The 20,381-nt window shown below is 36.6% G+C and overlaps 1 protein-coding gene across 1 annotated transcript; it reads left to right on the forward strand.

The window, feature by feature from the left end:
* Nucleotides 1–5,753: 5,753 nt before the first annotated feature.
* Nucleotides 5,754–7,636, forward strand: LOC145064866 (uncharacterized). Its single transcript, XM_079012234.1, has 3 exons — nt 5,754–6,053; nt 6,359–6,438; nt 6,913–7,636. The coding sequence occupies exons 1-3, from the start codon at nt 5,886–5,888 to the stop codon at nt 7,544–7,546; spliced, it is 882 nt and encodes a 293-aa protein (XP_078868360.1). The 5' UTR covers nt 5,754–5,885; the 3' UTR covers nt 7,547–7,636.
* The last annotated feature ends 12,745 nt before the right edge of the window (nt 7,637–20,381 follow it).

A 20,381-nucleotide genomic window follows, 5' to 3' on the forward strand; every position in this document is an offset into this window, starting at 1 on the left:
ATAGATCTTTTGTCGGAAGAAACACACCCAATCATCGTTGATAATTAGTTTCACTTCGGTCTCCTCCACCTTATTAATTTTGATATCTAGAATGTTAACGTCCTCTTGATTTTTTTTCCATCTATGCATTTTGGATTTCTAGACTTCAAAGGAGATTTTCGATAATAATCACTGTCCATGTTTGCGTCTTCTTCTAGAAGCTCGAATAAGGGGGCTTGATCCTTCTTAAACGCACATGAGCTATGTTTTTGTATAAAACAATTGAAAATACAAACAAGTTGGACCAAAGAGAATGCAGGTAAGAGATTTGATGTCTGCCTTAACTCTATGGTAAGTGATTATTATTGAAAACTTTCTTTGAAGTCTAGGAATCCAATATATATAATAAATATGACATTAATGCTCTAGACATCAACATGGCATAAAAAATGTAGAGAGTTTGATATCTAGAATGTTAAGGCAGACATCAACCCACACATACCAATATATTGGCCATTTTGGTCCACCCGACACAAATACATTGCAGGGAGTCACACATATTCTTATTGCTTTCGTGTGGGCACAATTAACTACATAGTTCTTATGAAATCTCATGTTATTGATGGGCTAGTTAGTGGACTACCCTTAGACCTAAAGAGTGAGGATTTGGACTTAGATCTTAATTGGGTAATTGTGGATTTTGGTCCAGTGTTAGAGGCCGGTGTGGCAGCAACATCTATAGGAGCTGTTCATCATCCGAGGTGAGTCTTCTCAATATACTTTACCTAGAGTGGTAACTTTTGTATGATCGGAGGGTCTTATGTGCTTATATTGAGTATTGTGATATCCTGCATTATGTCTTTGTGATTTATGTTGTGTATTATTCTGAGCTTAATGAGTTAGGACCGGAGGGTCCACCCGAGTTTTGGGACCGGAGGGTCCCACTGAGACACATTGAACGGAGAGTCTTATCTGAGTATAGCAATGAGAGGCTAATGAGATATGTGTGGTGTTTTGGGGAACTCACTAAGCTTCGTGCTTACTGTGTTATGTGATATGTGTTTCAGGTTCTCCTCAAGATCGCGGGAAGGCGCCGACTTGATTGTACACACCAGAGAAGGAGTTATGTTTTGAGGCTCCTAGATTATTAGTCAAATAATTATGGAATTGTGTTTTGTAAATTAAATAAATGAGATTTTTGTGAAATATGTTATGAGAATATGTAATCTTAAAATGAAATTTTTGTTTGAAAATTTACGGTGTTACACACCATGCCGTGGCCATTTCTTTGCCATGTGGTCAATCGAGAATGCGTGTCCATAATAATGTCATGGCCAAGCTATGGTGATCCTCCATTACCACGCCATAGTCACCAAAAAGTCTCAAAATTTATGATTTACACAATTTATCTCAAACGAAGTATACCTAAAAACGGATGTTACAAAATAATTAAAAAACTACTAGTTTGTTTTCTCCACAACAAACGTGTTACATCAATTATTTTAAAATAAATTATACGAATGATCCTTGTAATTTATGGTAGAATGCACATTTAGTCCTTGTTTTTTTTTAACTTGGATGCTCCCTGTGGCTTAAAAAACTATTTTTTCCTCGTCCACCCCATAGATCTTTTGTCGGAAGAAACACACCCAATCATCGTTGATAATTAGTTTCACTTCGGTCTCCTCCACCTTATTAATTTTGATATCTAGAATGTTAACGTCCTCTTGATTTTTTTTCCATCTATGCATTTTGGATTTCTAGACTTCAAAGGAGATTTTCGATAATAATCACTGTCCATGTTTGCGTCTTCTTCTAGAAGCTCGAATAAGGGGGCTTGATCCTTCTTAAACGCACATGAGCTATGTTTTTGTATAAAACAATTGAAAATACAAACAAGTTGGACCAAAGAGAATGCAGGTAAGAGATTTGATGTCTGCCTTAACTCTATGGTAAGTGATTATTATTGAAAACTTTCTTTGAAGTCTAGGAATCCAATATATATAATAAATATGACATTAATGCTCTAGACATCAACATGGCATAAAAAATGTAGAGAGTTTGATATCTAGAATGTTAAGGCAGACATCAACCCACACATACCAATATATTGGCCATTTTGGTCCACCCGACACAAATACATTGCAGGGAGTCACACATATTCTTATTGCTTTCGTGTGGGCACAATTAACTACATAGTTCTTATGAAATCTCATGTGTTTCTTCAGGCACCAAAGCGATGTGCTGGAAGAGGAAAAATAATATTTTTAAAATCATGGAGACCGTTGAAGTTAAAAAAAAAAAGTTAATGAATAAATGTGTAGGTTACCCTAAATCACAATGATTATTCATATAATTTACTCTAAAATAATTTATGTAACAAATTTAATTAACGAGAAATGGACAAAGTAGTAGTCATTTTCATTTTGTTTCAATAAATGATAATAAAGAAATATAGTGACAAATAAGTTTTGACTAATATTAGTTTAATCAAAGTATAATGATTAAAACAAACATCAACCAAAGTCCAATGACTAACTATAACATTGACGATGTCAATCTATGTTATACACCGTTTATCATCGGCTAGAGAATGAAAAATATGAATAAGTTCAGTGACCAATTATAACTTAAACAAAGTATAATGACTAAAATAAAACACACTGAAAAGTTTATGATTGTTTCTATCGACATTTTCTTCTTGTTATTTAAAACTAACAAGTGCACCCACGGTATGAATCCAAAACTGGCACCAAAGTAAGGTGAATAATATCAACCCATTTGAAAATCCCATTATACTTTCTAGTTGTCTTCTCACATTTCGATAACAAATGTTCATATCTTTTTGATGCGTGCAAATAGCTACATCTAATTTTAAATTATTAACCTAACTAACTTAACTAACTAAATTACACCTAGGCAGTGTACCTAGTTAAATTATAGAATAGTGTGGGTAAGTCAGGTGTCGATCATAGGGAACGGTTTTAACTAATTAATTTACCTACTACTAAGTTAACCTAAATTTCTAGCAAAGTATTGATTTTTATCTAATTTTGGAAGTTTAGATGAACTTAATTCTTAACACAAATTCAATCAATAAACAAAGCAATTATGTTAGTTCGAATCCACTTTCCCTCAATGGTTTATACAATATTTATGACAATTCATGTTGGTTACCAATTAAAACATTATTAGCAATTCAGTTATAAATTTACTAATATTAATTAATTCATGTAGATCTATGTATGGTCACACATAATCAATTATTAAATAGTATTGGGGCTATGTAAGATTGGGTTGACAAACACAATTATGGTCATAATTTGAGTTCTCTAGCACAACCTAATTTAATAATTCAATTACTTATCTAAGATTGGTTCGTTCTTATCTCTAATAATCTAATGTTCACTAAATTACTAGGTATTCAAATTCATGCAGATTAATGGTCACTAACTGCACATAATGAGAAGTTTAGGCAATCTAATTATCAAATCAAGCATGATAGGTATACCAATCAAACACAAGACATAACCAACAAGTGAAGTCTAAACTAATATATTAAAACCATGAGTTCCAGCTTCATCTAGCTAACAGAAGCAACTAGATTTAGCTGGACATCCTATCAAATAAACACAAATAATCCATAGTAAAAAACATATTAAAAGTACCAAACTAAATATCGAATTATGACTTCTTCATCCTCCTTGGTGTAAAGAACAATTCCCAGGCCTTCTTTTTTTGTGATTTTCGACTTCTGGAACTTCTCCAAGTCATTTTCCCCATTCCGTCGTGAGATTTGGAGGCTCACCTTGTGAGTATGTATTTTATGAATTTATTGTCTTTCAAGCCTTTAACCTCCAAAGTTCCATTCTTTAACGCTTTTAGTCCCTACTCTTCAAAATGTCTTCTATTTGGCTGCAAAATACAATTTAACCTTATAAGTATCATCATTCCATGCAAATAACAAAATAATAATTAAATGTACTTAAATATTGCCTAAAAACATGTACAAATATGGCAATATCAAATACCCCACACTTATTCTTTGCTTGCCCTCAAGCAAATCTAATTATTTTTAAATTCAAACCCTTATCACTAACATCACATGGAACAATCCAATTCAAGCTCAACTATTATACCAAGACCTCAATGTACATATTTGTGTCTAAAATCGTAACGACCTCCCAATCATAAATACTCACAATCCTTATGAACCTTCACCCCTTAGCTTTTACGACGTTCATTTCTGCAACCCTCTGAATCAATCCTCGAAAATCTTTCTTAACCTCAAGGTAATTTTTGTAAAGCTACCCAAGCATACATAATCTAGAAATTACAATTTTTGATACCATTATGGAGCTCTTAGAATTCTTCACTTTCTTGAATATTTCATATTTGATTTCTTTGAATTCGCCACCTTTTTGTGTGATTTCCGGTATCTTCAATTTTTGAATTTCTTTAGAATTTTTGATCTTTGAACTTCATACTTTATACTTTGATTGCTCTAAAAATTCTTCAAATTTTTCACTCTTTGGTAATTTCTCTCTTTTTTTACATGTATAACTCACTCTTTTCACTAAAAAACCTACATGTTTAAGCAGGGGTTCTTAACTTCAACCCTTATTGGTTAAGGTATTAGTCTAAGTGCAATGACTACATAACTTTAACCCTTTTGGGTGGTCTTGGTTGTTGTTATGGTGGCGGTGGTGGGGGTGGCGGTGGTGGCGGTTGGTTGACCTATTGGTTGGTTAGGAGGTTGACGAGAGTAGCCATGTCTGTCGTAAGTTTTTCGAGTCGAGTGTTGGTGGCGGTGGTAAAGTGGAGGAGAGCTTGAAGTTGGTCTTGCATGGAGAGGGATTCATCGGGTTTGTGTTCTTGTTTTGGAGGCATGGTAAGAGAGATGAAAGCACCAAATGATAGAGCCAATTTTGAGATGGCAAATCTCCAGAATTAAGAAGAGAAACGAGACTAATTTGGAACCAGTTTTCTGCTTGAATTCCTTTCAAATGAACAATACAATTTAAATAGAAAACATTACTGACTCTATCCTAGAAATAAGGAAATGTGTATGCAAGTAACAAAAATGTGGGCTCCTAATGAGAAGCACTAACTCCTTTATTGACTCTTGAAGAAAAGACCAAGTCTTTCTCCATAAACTCATGAATGTGACTAAATGAAAACTTAAGAACGGGTCTCCTAGTAAACATGTTCGTATCACACCCCTACCTCGTTTATCATTGAACGATCATTTAGGGGTTGGCTGGTGATCGAAGTTGTTTTCCTCTCAACTATAAAGTTTATCCCTTATCAATAAAAGCTATAACTTTCAATATCATATCCTTAGTTTGCAAATTTGCAATTGGCATCAAATTGAAGGTTAACATCTAACTGAATTTTTAGTCAATTAGCTTTCTTATACACGGTAATATATCGAAGCTCACAATTTTGAGTTCACAAAAAGGTTAGTGCTCTAAGTGAAGACTAACAAACTGACAAGACCAAATGTGCCAAAAGATAACAAGTAAAGGGCCTCAAATGTAACATCTTTATCTAAAAAAAAATATCATATTTTCGAGTTCTGTGATACCTGCAAAAACCCGGAGAGAGAAACACAAAAGACATTATAAATCGTCTCTCTCTAAACCAAAAACTTTTCAATGCAACATACACTTGTAAATACTTCATTGCAAGTTGCACATTCTGCTATATTTATGGATTTTGACTCTGAAGAAAGAGAGTATCGCATGTATATAGATATATGGAGAGAGAAAGTCATTTGGATCTATTCTCACCACGACTCTACCAATCTCTCTCTCTCTCTCTCTCTCTCTCTCTCTCTCTCTCTCTCTCTCTCTCTCTCTCTCTCTCTCTCTCTCTCTTCTGTGTTCTCCATTTTCTACTTCGCCATGAGAATACGAAAAAATGCAAAAAATTCGACACTTGTATATTCAAACGCAAGTCTTTCGAATGATTCTGATAAATGCTTGGTTCAGATGAACTTGTGTCAGCTCAACCAATCTCCATGGGATATCATCACATTCCCATCTTCAAATTCATCTTCTTCACTCCACCAGGTAACAATAGATCTATCTTCATCAATATGTTCTCGCAGTTCTTCAGTTCTATGAATCAGATCTACCGAAACAAGGTCATCCCATTTGAAATTACTCAAAATCTTCCGTTTATTTGCTTCACCTTATTCACTAGGGTTTATCTTGAATAATCAAAAACCCTAAATTCCCAGCATTTCCGTCGTCAATTCGAGCTCAATAAGTTAATTTCTTACATTGGTTTTCTTTGTTTCGTCTGATTGAAATGATTATTATAATGCTTCTTCTTTTCTTGATAATTTGTCGAACGCGTTTCTTGTTTTACACAGTTTGATGATAATGAGGTTTACTACAACGTTAATCTTGCTGTAAATGGAACCTCGGTTGATTCCATTGGAGCTTTCGAGAGGTAAACCCGTAATATTTTAGTTGAATCGAAACGATTTTTATTTGCATTCTTTGTGTTATCGTTCATATATAGCTAGAGCCAAGCTAATTAGGGTTGTTTATATATTTATATATGTTTATTATTCTTCGATCATTTCCTTAAATGTGTGTTTCTTTATATGTGCTTCGACTGCTTCATAATCTTTGCTTCCATATTTAGGAAAATTTTGATTCTTTTTTGCGTTATCTTTATGGCCTACACATAAAATTTGGTCATGTTGACTATGTGGATCCAATATATTGAACTATAATTTCGATATTAATTGCTATTATTAAAGTTATTATTATGGGACCAATAACCATTAAGAAAAACTTTCGAACAAACTACAAAGACTTGTGCTTCAAATTCTTCATGATTTAAGTTTGATTGAAGAAAGTTGTTTTCGTTTTTGTGTTTTTGATCTGGGGTTCGTATAAAGATTACTCTTGGTGACAGTGTGGCTTCAGTGAAGAACCCCGAGGATGAAAGATATGATCTTGATGATCTAAAGAACGATTATCAAGAAATTTTAGGGTTTAAAGAAGAAGAAAAGAATGGAATTCTAGAAGACATTGTGTTGTGTGGTGAGAGTGATGAGAAAGGATGGCAATGTGGGAAGATGGTGAAAAATGGCAACACTATGTGCGACCATCATATCATTGAGCTTCAAAACGACTCCATTTGGACTACCAAGAAAAAGTCTCGATCCGGGTCCGGGCCCATCAATGAGCTCATGGCTGGAACTCGGGCTCGTCAAACCAAGAAAGGGTCGTCAACAAGCCCATATGAGTTCTATTATTATTCTGGGTTTGGACCATCTTGGGGCAAGAAAAGAGGAGCCGTGGGTAGTAATACAACAAACGCATATAACGAACCTACCAAAATTATGGACATGAGTTTGACCGACGATGATATGAATATAGGGAAGGATATGGTGAAAACAATTGAGCCCAAAATTTCTAAGGTGGGACCCACAATAATGGAATCAGCTACCATGGATGACAATACCAAAAAGGGTAAAACGGGAATTATTGGAAAAAAGAGAGGGAGAAAGCCGATGAAGGCTAGATCATTGAAATCTTTAATGTGATGAAACATTTGTAATGGTTTTGGATTACTTACATGTGTTTCGGTTTCAAAATTTTGGCAACTATTATGTATGCTATATTATACTTTTGTATTTGTTAGTCAAATTTCTAAAAAAGTTAAAAGAAAAATGAAATGTAAGAATGTTAAACTAGAAAAGATAGAAATGGAAAGTTAAAAGATAGGACCCAAGGAAAATTACACATTTTTGCTTATTCTTTGTAAATAATTATATAGTGCTTGTATCCTAGCATAATCATGATGGAAATGTGTCACTCAAAGTTAAGGATGTAAGTCTCGTTTGAAAAACTATAAGAATGAAGATGAAAACCTATAATAGTAAAAGGGCATTGTCTTCAAAGCTCCATTTCAATAAATCTAAGAAACATGCAAACTCTTAAGCCATTGTTAAATAATAACTAAAATGTTTTGTTTTTAAACATAGATATATTTACCAATTAAATTATTGAGTTGATAAAGTAATTAATTTATTGAAAATAATTTATGAGATTCAAGAATATTCAAAAATCTAAGAAATATGTTTTTTTATATAACACTTTGACAACAAATGATGGTTCGTATTCATATTATATAATCGACACATAATTTTCACTTTCGCATGCAAAATTTAAGCATGCAAAATTTAAGATATTTGCTCACATACTTAAACGACGAGTTGGGTCGAAGTGCTCCGATTCTGAAAAGGGAAAGACTCGACGAGTTCAGGACGGACTTGACGAGTGGGGTTGGAAAGTCTCGATTATGTTGATAGGAGAAACTCGACGAGTTCGTGAAAAACTCAACATGTTGGGTCGCGATTTCAGGGTTTATGATTTATGGAACTCAACGAGTTGATGGACCAACTCGATGAGTTGTGTCAAGTGTCAACCCATAATGTTGACTTTGACCAGAATGTTGACTTTGACTAGGGTGTTGACTTTGACTTTGACTTTAACCAAAGGGGGGTATAAGTATGAAAGTCGTAATTAAAGGAAATCTTTTATGTGTAGGAGTTTGAGTGGGGTTGATTTCAGAGCCGAGGACAGTTCAACTACTTCACAACATTTGCGGTGAGTTACCTTCCAGTAGGAGTGGTTCGAAGGAACTAATGTCGACCCATTAGTAGTTGATTATAATTGAGAAGATTGTCTTTGTGATAATTGTCTGGTATGCCACTATCTGTTATGCTTTATGTGCTAGTATGTTATGTTATTGTGCGATAATGGTAGGAAGGGTATGATAGATCCTGTTACCGGTCGAAAGGACCAAATGGGTAGGCCAACACCCATATATGCTAGGCAGTATGTGACTTATGTGTTTATGTACTAGGATGATATGTGGTAGTAGTAGGGGGTGAAATAGTCCCTGTTACCGATTGAAAGACTGAAGGGGTATGCTAACACCCAAATATGCTAGGCAGTTACCGGTTGAAAGAGACCGAAGAGGTAGGCCAGCACCCTTATATGCTAGACAGTTACTGGTTGAAAGAGACTGAAGAGGTAGACCAACACCCAAATATGCTAGGGAGTACGTTATTGTATGGTATGTGGTATGATGGGGGAACTCACTAAGCTTTGTGCTTACAGTTTACAATTTTGGTTTTAGGTACTTCCTCTTCGAAGGGAAAGGAGTCGACATGATCGCAACGCATCACACTACATTTTCCGCACACGATATCTTTGGGAGTCATACTCTGATGTTGTTTTACCATGACATGTTTTGACTATTGATACCTTGGTTTTGATTTGCATTGATACTATGGTTGTTTTCAGACAAATGGTTTTATAAATATTATATTAAAAATGAAAATTTTGGGATCTTACAAGTTGGTATCAGAGCCTTGGTTTGAGGGATTTGGACACACCTTCGGGGGTGTCTGGACTCAAATCGAGGGCTTGGAATCTTTTTTACAAAGAAAACAATTTAAAAAAAAAAATTAAAATTAAGGGTTTTGAGAAAGAACAAGGAGTGTGATGCGTGTAATCGACTGAGCTCAAGTTAGTTTTCCCCAAGATACCCATACATGTTTGCTATGATATATGATATGTTTATGAGATTTGCATGCTAAATTAGGGCTAAGGATCTAGGAAGGATGGCTTGTATGCCTATTGTATGTGTATGAGAACTGCATGCTAGATTCGGGCTAAGGATCTAGGAGGATGCCTTATGTGCCTGTTGTATGTGCTTATTGAATTGCATGATAGTACTTACTAGTCAGTGATATGATAGCCTGATTAAGATATGCTTGGTTTCAGTTACTCAATGCCCGAATGCTGCTTGCTTTGTGCTCTTAGGAGTTCTAGTTACCTTTAACTAACTAGTAAACGAATATGTTAAGTTACATATTACGAGGAATAAATAATTTCAGAAGGTTAGGTTTAGCCCTATTTCGCAGCTCTCATCTGAATCCAACCGTTGTAGGGAGAGACCTCTCATTCGAAGAATTATATGGTCTTAGTAATATGTAATGGTATTCGCGAGCTAGTTAGGGAAATGTAGTAAGGACTTCTTATGCAGCTGATGGCGGAGAGTGGGTCGGAGATTATCCTAGGGTAAGCCTAGGATGATTTCAGTGCAGTAAGCAGTAGTAGTGAAGGGACTTGGTGGAGTCAAGGCAATTCTTGAGGAAAGTACGGATAGATGTGGAAGGTAGTATGGACCCGTACTACTGAAAGATGAGGATCCGTACTCGAATCAAGGAGAGATGAGATTAAACCAGGGAACTTGTATTGTGTGTGAAACCTCTCGAGATTATGTATGACCCTGGCAATTGTGTATTTTGTTTCAGAATGGTGGTGACACGTCATGAAGCAGGAGGTTTAGGGTTTGGGTCAGGTTCACGTATAGGCTTCAAGCCAGTTGATGACAGATTTGCACGAGTTCATTGCATCCGAGATTACGAGAGGTGTCCTTGAGGCGACCCCGGTGATTTTCGAGTCGATCAAGGAGGGTATCATTGAGCTGATGGAGAATCGCCTTAGGGCATTCAAGAGTGACATGACACCTGGCCAGTCAGGGACTCGTACGCTCTCCTTCAAGGATTTCAGGGGATGCTGAGTGCCAGACTTCAGCGGGATGAAGGACCCCATTGTGGTGAGACGATGGATCGCGGACATTGAGTATGCGCAGCTAACGAGCTCCTGCCCTGAGGGGTCGAAGGCCAGGTTTGCTGCTGGTTGTTTGAGAGAACGGGATAGTGACTGGTGGGAGATAGTCAACGATACTTTGGGTGCTCCAGCCATTGAGGCTATGACCTGATCAGACTTTGTGACTAGATTCCGGGCTGAGTTTGCGCCAACTATGGAGATTCAACAGCTAGCCAGGGAGTTTCTGGATATGAGACAGACTACTGAGTCAATGGCAGGGATTACCGCCAAGTTTCGGGAGAGGGCCTTAATGTTGCCTCAGTACGCTGGTGATGAGGAGATGAAGAAAACTCGGTACCATGACATGTTGAGAGCTGACATTCAGAAATATGTTAGCAACTCGGCATGCCCGAATTTGGATGACATGATAGCGAGGGTGAGGTAGAGGGAGATTGATATAGAGCACATCAGGAAAAGGAAGGTGGAGACTGCGCAGATGACTGGGGTTTTGGGGAAGAAACCCAAGGGATTCGACTCTAGGTCGAAGGGTCAGAAGGGCCGAAGCCGTTGTGGGAAATGTGGCAAGTTGCATGAGGGAGTATGCAGATTAGGGGGATCGGGCTGCTATAAGTGTGACAAGCTTGGGCACTTTGGCAGGGATTTTACTGCCCTTACCCCCACCATTTAGACATCAGACCTGATTTGCTTCCATTGCAATCAGAAGGGCCACAAAAAGGCCAACTGCCCGAGATTGATATTGATGGGTTTTAGTATACTACAACATCCTATGGTGCACATATAGCCCTAAATACCTTGGATCTATTTTTTCACTAATTATACATGCAAATGGTTTCCAAGGCATTAAACCTATAACTAGCATGCATTTTCATATACCAAATAAGATACTAGTTAGAGTAACATGCATTTTATGTAGCTTGAAGTCTTGATGTATTTGGCTTTAAGAGCTTAGCCCTAATAGTGTGGAAGCCTCAAATGAAGTCACAACACATCATGGACAAAGGTAGAACTTGAGAGAGAATTCCTTCCACACCAAAATCAACTCCATGAGCTCCAAGAACTAGAAGTGGCGATTTTGGCTATGGAGTGACCTATTTATATGTAGGATTCCAAGAGTCATGGGTATAACCCAAATCCATACCCATTGGTATTATGATCCATGGTTCATGTGGCCCAACTCTTTATGTGTTCATACATAAACTTGGTCCAACATGGATCATAAGCCCAACACATATAAATATAACTAATTACCATAATTAGTCCCATAGATTTAATTAGTCTCTTTTGATCACTAAATTAATTCCAAATTAGTTCTTGATCAATAGTAATTAAAACATATGATTTCATATTAATATATTATAACTTATAATATATTAATAAATCATACATAACCTTCTCTCAAAATTCTATCCTAACAAATTGTCCTGATGATATGCAACCCAAATGGACCATGCTACTCTTGGGTCGAGTACATACAAATAATAGTTATGGGATTAGACATTTAATCCAACAGTCTCCCACTTGGATAAGTCTAAAACTATTATTGCATATGACTCCGACTAGTCAATGACGTGTCCATTAGATAAGGGATCATATATTCCTCCATTCTAGATATCATATGGACTGAGACATGGATTACAATCATTCTCTTTGTCCATTTGTTGTTTCCCGATTTCCGATTTATGACGACCGACTAATTGAACAAATCAAATCAGTCCAGGCTCGGCCGAGCACCTACGTTTGTCATCACTAAATCGTCTAGGGGCCCACAAATATCGCTTTTATCCCTCCAAGGGTAAATGGAATGGATAAACTTCGACTCATATGCTTGTACTAACCACTTGTTGAATCATACACTGATGTGCACAAAAGTAACCACTAATTTTAATATTTATAACCTAACAAACTTAGACTAACTATGCACTTATAGGCAGTGTACCTAGTCAGATTACAATATAGCTTAGGTAAGTCGGGTGTCGATCACAGGGAACGGTGGTGAATTAATTTAAAATATTTGATTATAGGCTACAGGACACACGAAAGGAATAAAGAAAGGGTTATTGAATCTCAAACGAATAATTAATTAACAACTCTCGATAAACTAACAGGAAAACAAATCTCTTCAGGTACTTTGGTTTAGATAAATTACACCTTAAAAACATAGACAATTACATACACAAATTCATTTATTCATGTTCACCGATTCCTAAAATGATTAGATTCGCGTTCACTATAACTAATCCTTTAGCAAACAAGTCAATTTAAACAGTGATCAGTTGATTAAACTAACATGTTTCCTAGTGTTCAGTTCGTATCAAGCAAGACTTGTAAATATAGTTAATCAAATTGGTCGTTCAATTAACCTCTTGTTGATGGTCATCAAACAAGGATCACACATTAACTTACTTATTCCCAAGTTAATCCTAGTTTCACATTCGTTATTCCTAGACTTATAATCTTGATGGTCATCAAAATCATAAGAGACAAGCAATCAAGCAGATGTTCATACAAATCAATTTACTTAATAATTAACAGCAAATAATTATCATTAACACGTAAGGATCTTTTAACAAGCTTGGCAAGATAAATTAAACATAAACAAACAATTCAATATAGCAATTGGTCTAATAATCAAGGTTTCATTCAATCATAAACGCAAAGTAAAAGGTTTTTACACCTAAATCAGAAAATAAACACATAATAGTATCACAATAGAATGCTAAACATGGTCACGTTAACAACCCATATGATTACCGACATGTATCCGCTCTTCAATCCTTCCGATCTCCGCTCCCGTTAGCTTAACGGCCTTCCGGCCGCCTTCTAGACCCTCAAAACGGCTTAACAAAAGTTAATTATCGACTAAATTAGGTTAGAAGTCGAATCCTCCCTTCTGTTTAGCTGATAATCGCCTTTTATAACCCTTGTAACCGACTTACGTACGCTGGGCGTAAGTCGGATTACGCTGGGCGTACTGAAGATTAATGCGCGATGAGGAAATCCGGATGTAAGCAGTTACGCTGGGCGTAACATTACGCTAAGCGTACTTGTGAATTACGCGGGGCGTAATCGGCTCTCCAACATTTTTCCTTTCTTTTAGCTTCTAAGTCCTAATTCCGCTCCAGTCTTTTCTTTTGTGCTCCATCAACAACGAATAGCTGCAAATCATAATTCAAAGCATTATAAGTACTTTTTAGTTCTAAAAGAGAATAATAAAGGCTAAAATATTAAGATATAATGTATAAATATATATAAAAATACACATATCATACACAAAGACACATTTTATAACATCAAGTTACTGATGTGTTTTCGTACAATCAATGTATAACCAACTTATAGTCAACAAATCATATCTCTAGGTTTAAAGAATATAAGATATTATCGTCTCATGATCACTCGTGATAAAATCCATGAAGTGATTCAAATGAGTGTGGGTTTAATCCAACACTCGAATCTCATGCCAGGAGCACTCATGAATGTTGCAACAACTTTTGCTATGTCTAAACACTTTTGACATCTACAAGCCCAATTCATGAGAGTCTTGATTCATACCTACTTCCAAAGTATGATTGACTGTGGAGAGTTTGAATAACCTAGTTATTCGGGAAGTCAAAACATGCAAAGTGAAACACAAGAATAATATTAATCATATACAGCCCCAAGCACCTTTAAGAGTAAATAAAACACCTTTTATTTAAACACCATATTGATTACACATTATTCATTGTATAATGTTTTGATTTATCGACATAATACTTGAATTAAAACAAAATTCATGCCATGCTCCAAGCATGCACACTATGTTTGTCCAAACGATAGTTATGCTATACTCCAAGTATGCATACTATGTCTATGATCCTTACGTTGTGAAACAGAACAATTGAACATGATTCTAATGATGCTCATTTCACAATACCAAATCCCTACCGCAAATGTAAGAATACAATATTCTTTGTCATTTACCAAAATCTGTTAGATTCTAAACTTTATGCATTGATCCTCTTGTAATGACCATGCACAAAATTCACAAAGACTTGGCAACAAACATTTACAAAGTATTTCAATGGAGATCAATTCCATGGAAACGAAGTCTCAAATTCGAAGTACATTCCTTTGAACATCCTTCTTGCATTAAGTTTTTCTAATCTTACACAGATTTAATGAATATCTTCCTCCTATGGAAACATTTCCACATTCTCATTTTGACTATCACTTCTGAACAAGAGTTGCCTCTTTTCAGAATATGTCAATATGGTCATTTCAAAATTAACACTATACTTACAATTGTCCATGAGCAACCAATCTTTTGTAAACCTCAGATTGTCCTCGACAATTGCTTAATCATTTTAGTCATATCCTGTTCTAGTCCTTTTTTCCTCTTAATCCCCTAGGCATTTGGAAAATTTAGAACGGATGAATGATTGAATATTATAGCACATGTAATCGATCCTATACCCGAAGCATATGGGACACGATTCATGATGTCTCACATAAAGACATGATCCTAGAGTAGCCTTTTGCTACACCATACTGATTACTCATTATTCATTGTATAATGTTTCGAATAGTCAACTTTATACTTGAATCAAAACGATAGTCATTCCATGCTCCAAGCATGCACACTATGTTTTTCCAAACAATAGTTATGCCATAATTCAAGTATGCACGCTATGTTTGTCTATGATCCTTACTTTGTGAAATAGACTAATTGAACATAATTCCAATGATGCTCATGTCACAATCTCAAATCCTTATCATAAATGTAAGAATACCAGATTCTTGTCATTTATTATAATTTGTTAGATTTTAAACTTATATGCAATGATCCTCTTGTAAATACTATGCACAAAAATCATAGAAACTCGGCAATAAACATTACAAAGTATTCCAATGGGGAGCAATTCCATGGAAACGAAGTCTCAAATTCAAAGTACATTCATTTGAACATCCTTCTTGCATTAAGTTTTCTAATCTTACACAAATTTAATGAATAACTTCCACTTATGAAACATTTCCACATTCCTATTTTGACTATCACTTCAGAACAAGAGTTGCCTCCTTTCAGAATATGTCAATATGGTCCTTTCCAAAATTTACACCATACTTCCGACTGTCCATGAGCAACCAATCTTTGGTAAACCTCAGATTGTCCTCGAAATTGCTTAATCATTTTAGTCATATCCAATTCCAGACCTTTTCCCCTCTTAATGCCCTAGGCATTTGGAAAATTTAAAAAGGATAAATATTATAGCACATGTAACCAATCCTATATCTGAATCATATAGGACACGATTCATGATGTCTGATGTCTCACATAAAGACATGATCCTAGACCAGTCTTTTGCTACAATATTTTTTATTTGCCATGTTTTCATAATTCGACTATGAAGATGGATACTGTAATCATAATCAAATTTTGAGAATACAATGTATATAGAATTTCCTTATGTTGAACTATTCTAACATAATATATATATATATATATATATATATATATATATATATATATATATATATATATATATATATATATATCCTTGACTAAAGATGATTAAAATCTCAATCTAAGCTTTTAGAATTGAAATGAAGTATAATTTCCTCTCCCTTAATTATAGCAAAACAACTTTTCCTAATTGAAACTTTTGTTTTGTATAATTAACATTGCTAACTTGCAACACTTATTATAATTGATTATGCTCCCACTAGCATAATAATTACTAGCATAACAATTATTCTCCCACTAGCTTTGACATGTATCCAAAAATCAGCTGGACTTCTAGAAATCAATACTTTATTGACTTTCTTACCAAAGTTCAGATTTCTAATATGATATTCTTTGATAAGATTTTATCAAAATCATACACCTTTCCTTAGATAGCTCATATGTGTCCCTCACACTTCCAGAAGACCTTAAACTGAAATCCTAGCCTTGTTTGAGTGCTCTTAAGCCATTTTTGTGCATTTTTGGTGGTTGTGAAGCTTGAGAAGAAGAAAGGAGCTTGGGAGTTCAAGTTGAAGCTAGAAGATCCAGAGATTGTGTTCCATTTCCAGCTCATTTAAGGTAAAAATCTTCAATCTTGACCTTCCATGTGTTTAATCAACTTTAGGGCTTGGATTTTGGTATTTTTAGGGCATTTCTAAGCCATTTTCGGGTTGTGGGGTGTGATGTGGACATATGGATTCAGATCTTGGACTTTGGAAGGTTCTCATGGCATAAAGGTGCCAACTCTATGGCCATGAGAGCCCCATGCATCTTGTAGGTCTCATTTTTGGTCCTTTTGAGCTTAAAGACCCATGCATGGATGTAAAGTTCATAACTTTACGGGTTATATCGACCCTAGGAGGTCATATCTAGCCTTTGGATGAGATGAGCTCAATAGAAATCGAGTTTATGGACATGGACTTTAGGGGACTCGGCGAGTCGAGCGTTGGTTCCCCAACCTTTTTGTTTAGGAGGAATCTGGTTGAGTCTAGAAGGGGACTCAACAAAGATGGATGTGATCATGGACCTGGGAATCATGGGACTCAGCGAGTGTATGAGCAAACTCGGCGAGTCCAAGGAAATCTCCCAACCCATGAAGATGGACTCGGCGAGTCATAGACTGAACACATTCATATGATGAAGATGAACTCGACGAGTTCAAGGGTGAACTCAGCGAGTCGTTTGAGGATGGTCCCAATGTTATGGTTGAAGGAGAACCCGTCGAGTTGTTGCTAGACTCGAAGAGTAGAGTCGGGGATTGAATCAATTTGAAGGAATAGGGACTCGACGAGTTGGTAGACCACCTCGGCGAGTGAACTCAACTGGAGGTTGACTTTGACCAAATTTGACTTTGACCAGGATTTGGGTTGACCCCTTGTGAGGGTTGTGAGTACGAATTGATAACTTAGTAGAGTTGCCGTGTAGGGATTGAGGAGTCAAGGAAAGTCGATTTTCACACCGGGGACAGTACATACACCACGCGACATTGAGGTGAGTTACCTTCCAGTAGAAGTGGGTCTAAGGCACCAAGGCCGACCCACTAGTAGTTGATTACAGTTGAGATGATTGTTTTTGTGATAATTGTCTGGTTTGCTATTACTTGATATGTTCTATGTGCCAGTATGATATGTTCTTTGTGATAGTGGTAGTAGGAGGGGAATAGTCCCTTGATCAGTTGTTATGACCGAAGGGTAGGTCGGACACCCCATATATGTCTGACAGCATGTTGATTTGTATGTGACAATTTCTTTGCAGGACTGCGGGAATGCAAAGGTCTGATTGTACACACGCACTGGGAATTTACTATTGGGACATGATCTTTTATGTACTATGATAACTATGACATTTGTGTTTTGAGATGATGTGTAATTGATCTGGTTGTGAAACTATGTTTTTGGAAGTTTTAAAAATGAAAACAAATTGTCTAAAATTTGACGTGTTACACTCTTATTAGTTTCTAGCAGTCCTAGCTAGTACTGTACCTGTGATACATAAATTTGAGTAGGATTTTTAAACCAAAATTAGTATTTATATTTATCCTACATACACAAACTGTATCAAATAATATATATATATATATATATATATATATATATATATATATATAATGCACCACTAGTTAGCCAACACATCGATTCTCACACATTGATCTTATAATAATGATCCAATGGGATCTATCATGATGAATCACTGTAAGAAACAAGTCGATTATATTGCTTTAGGGGTTCATTGGCAGTTGTAAGTCAACAAGGAAACCATGGGTGGGATAGAGTACAAAACACCTACGGGAATGAACACCTGCTAATGTTCCACAAGATTGTCTAGAATAATTAGTGGTCGTCATCTTACTCCGTTAGATGACTGAGTGTGTACTGCACTTCGGTACGTAACCCGTACCCCGACACGTAATAGTGCCATAAAATATAACTATCCTTTTCATTTAAATTTCACACATACTCCAATATGAGACTACTCATTATCCAACTTAAATGCTTATTGTAACATCCATAAATTTTACGCCAAATTTAAACTTTTTCAATCATAAATAAAAACCAAATAGCATTGTTTACAAAATGTTTTCAAATCATTTTCCATCAGAGTGTCCCAAAAATCATAACATAAGGATGAGGAGCGGTACGGTCACGCCTTCGCCCATCCATGATCTCCTAAAGTACCTGAAACAATAAACTGAAAATTGTAAGCCCGAGGGCTTAGTGAGTTACCCCCAAAATACTAATACCACACTGACAATACCATATCAGTAATAATCAATCAATCATCATGCATACTGGGCCATCGGCTTGACTGGACTGTCCTGCCGGGCCTACAGTCTGTCTGAATCTATCCCGAGCCTTCGGCATGACTAGTCCGCTACGTGGGCCTACAGTCTCCCTGGACCGCTCATAGGGTATATTGGCCTTCAGCACAAAGCAAGACCGCCTCAACCCAACCACCAGCAAATAACCATGTGCGCATACTATCCTATACAGGCATATACAAACATCAAACATATTTTTCACACTGATCATCAATCATAAAATTCTCATGTAACTAGAGTACCGACCTAGCAGGTCACTACATACCAATCCCTACGGATCATAAGAGCATAACATACTGTCTACCCCGATTCCGATCAAACAGATCATAACCACATGTAGCATACCATAACAATAACAACTAAAGGGCCGGCCTTGGTGCCGTAGACCCTATCGATATATTAGGGATAACTCACCTCGCAGATGTCGACACGAAAGGTAAACTCCAACTCTTGGATCACTTGACACAGGTTCCACCACCTATCATCATAGCACATCATACTCATAAGTCCTTAACCTTATAAGGTACTCCATAACCCACTAGTCAACCCCTGGTCAAAGTCAAAGTCCTCAGTCAAGGTCAACAGTCCATGTTGACCTTAACTCACCGAGTACCCTTGGCTACTCGCCGAGTTCCCTGAAGTACATTCCAACTCGCCGAGTCATCAGAGTGACTCGTCGAGTCCCTTTGATTCTCGATCAAACTTAAGGTCACCCGTCGAGTTCCCTCCTTGCAACTCGGTGGATACACACTCATACATATCCCAAAGAAAACTCATCCGACTCGTTGAGTTGTTCTTCAACTCGTCGAGTCTTATGGCGATCTTCATTGGACTCGCCGAGTTGTTCATCCAACTCGTCGAGTTCACGACCATCTTCATGTGACTCGCCGAGTCACTTTGCGACTCGTTGAGTCCATTCAGTCCTTTTCCTCCATACAGACATATTTGAGCCATGCAACGGTTCCAACTCATAGATCCAAGCTTCTAAGGCATGCTTATCACGTAAAGTTGCAAACTTTACGTGCATGCATGACTATAAAGGCTCTAAATGTCTATTCTAAGTTCTTAATGGAACTTCATGCTCAAGAGGGGCCTTAATCACAACCAAGACTATGACTTTATGCTTCTAGAATCCAAGGAGGGTCCAGATCTGAAGTTAAAACTTTAGATCTAGCCCATAGCTCATCATACCAACTTGAAAATCCATAAAAAGCCCTAGAAACTCAACATAAGGGAAAAAGGGAAGTAAGAATGGAACTTTGATACCTCCAAGGGATGCTAGCTGAGGTAAATCCTGTTTCCCACTCCTTCCTTGCTTCAATTTGCTTTGCACTCTTAGCTTCTTCCTCCAAGATCCTCTTTTCCAAGCTTCAAACACCACACCAAGGCACACACACATGAATTAGGGTTTTAAGGGGCTCTCAACGACTGT

The sequence above is a fragment of the Lactuca serriola genome, chromosome 7 (assembly GCF_051521515.1).
Source record: "Lactuca serriola cultivar US96UC23 chromosome 7, Lser_US96UC23_V15, whole genome shotgun sequence".
Classification (NCBI taxonomy): Eukaryota; Viridiplantae; Streptophyta; class Magnoliopsida; order Asterales; family Asteraceae; genus Lactuca; species Lactuca serriola.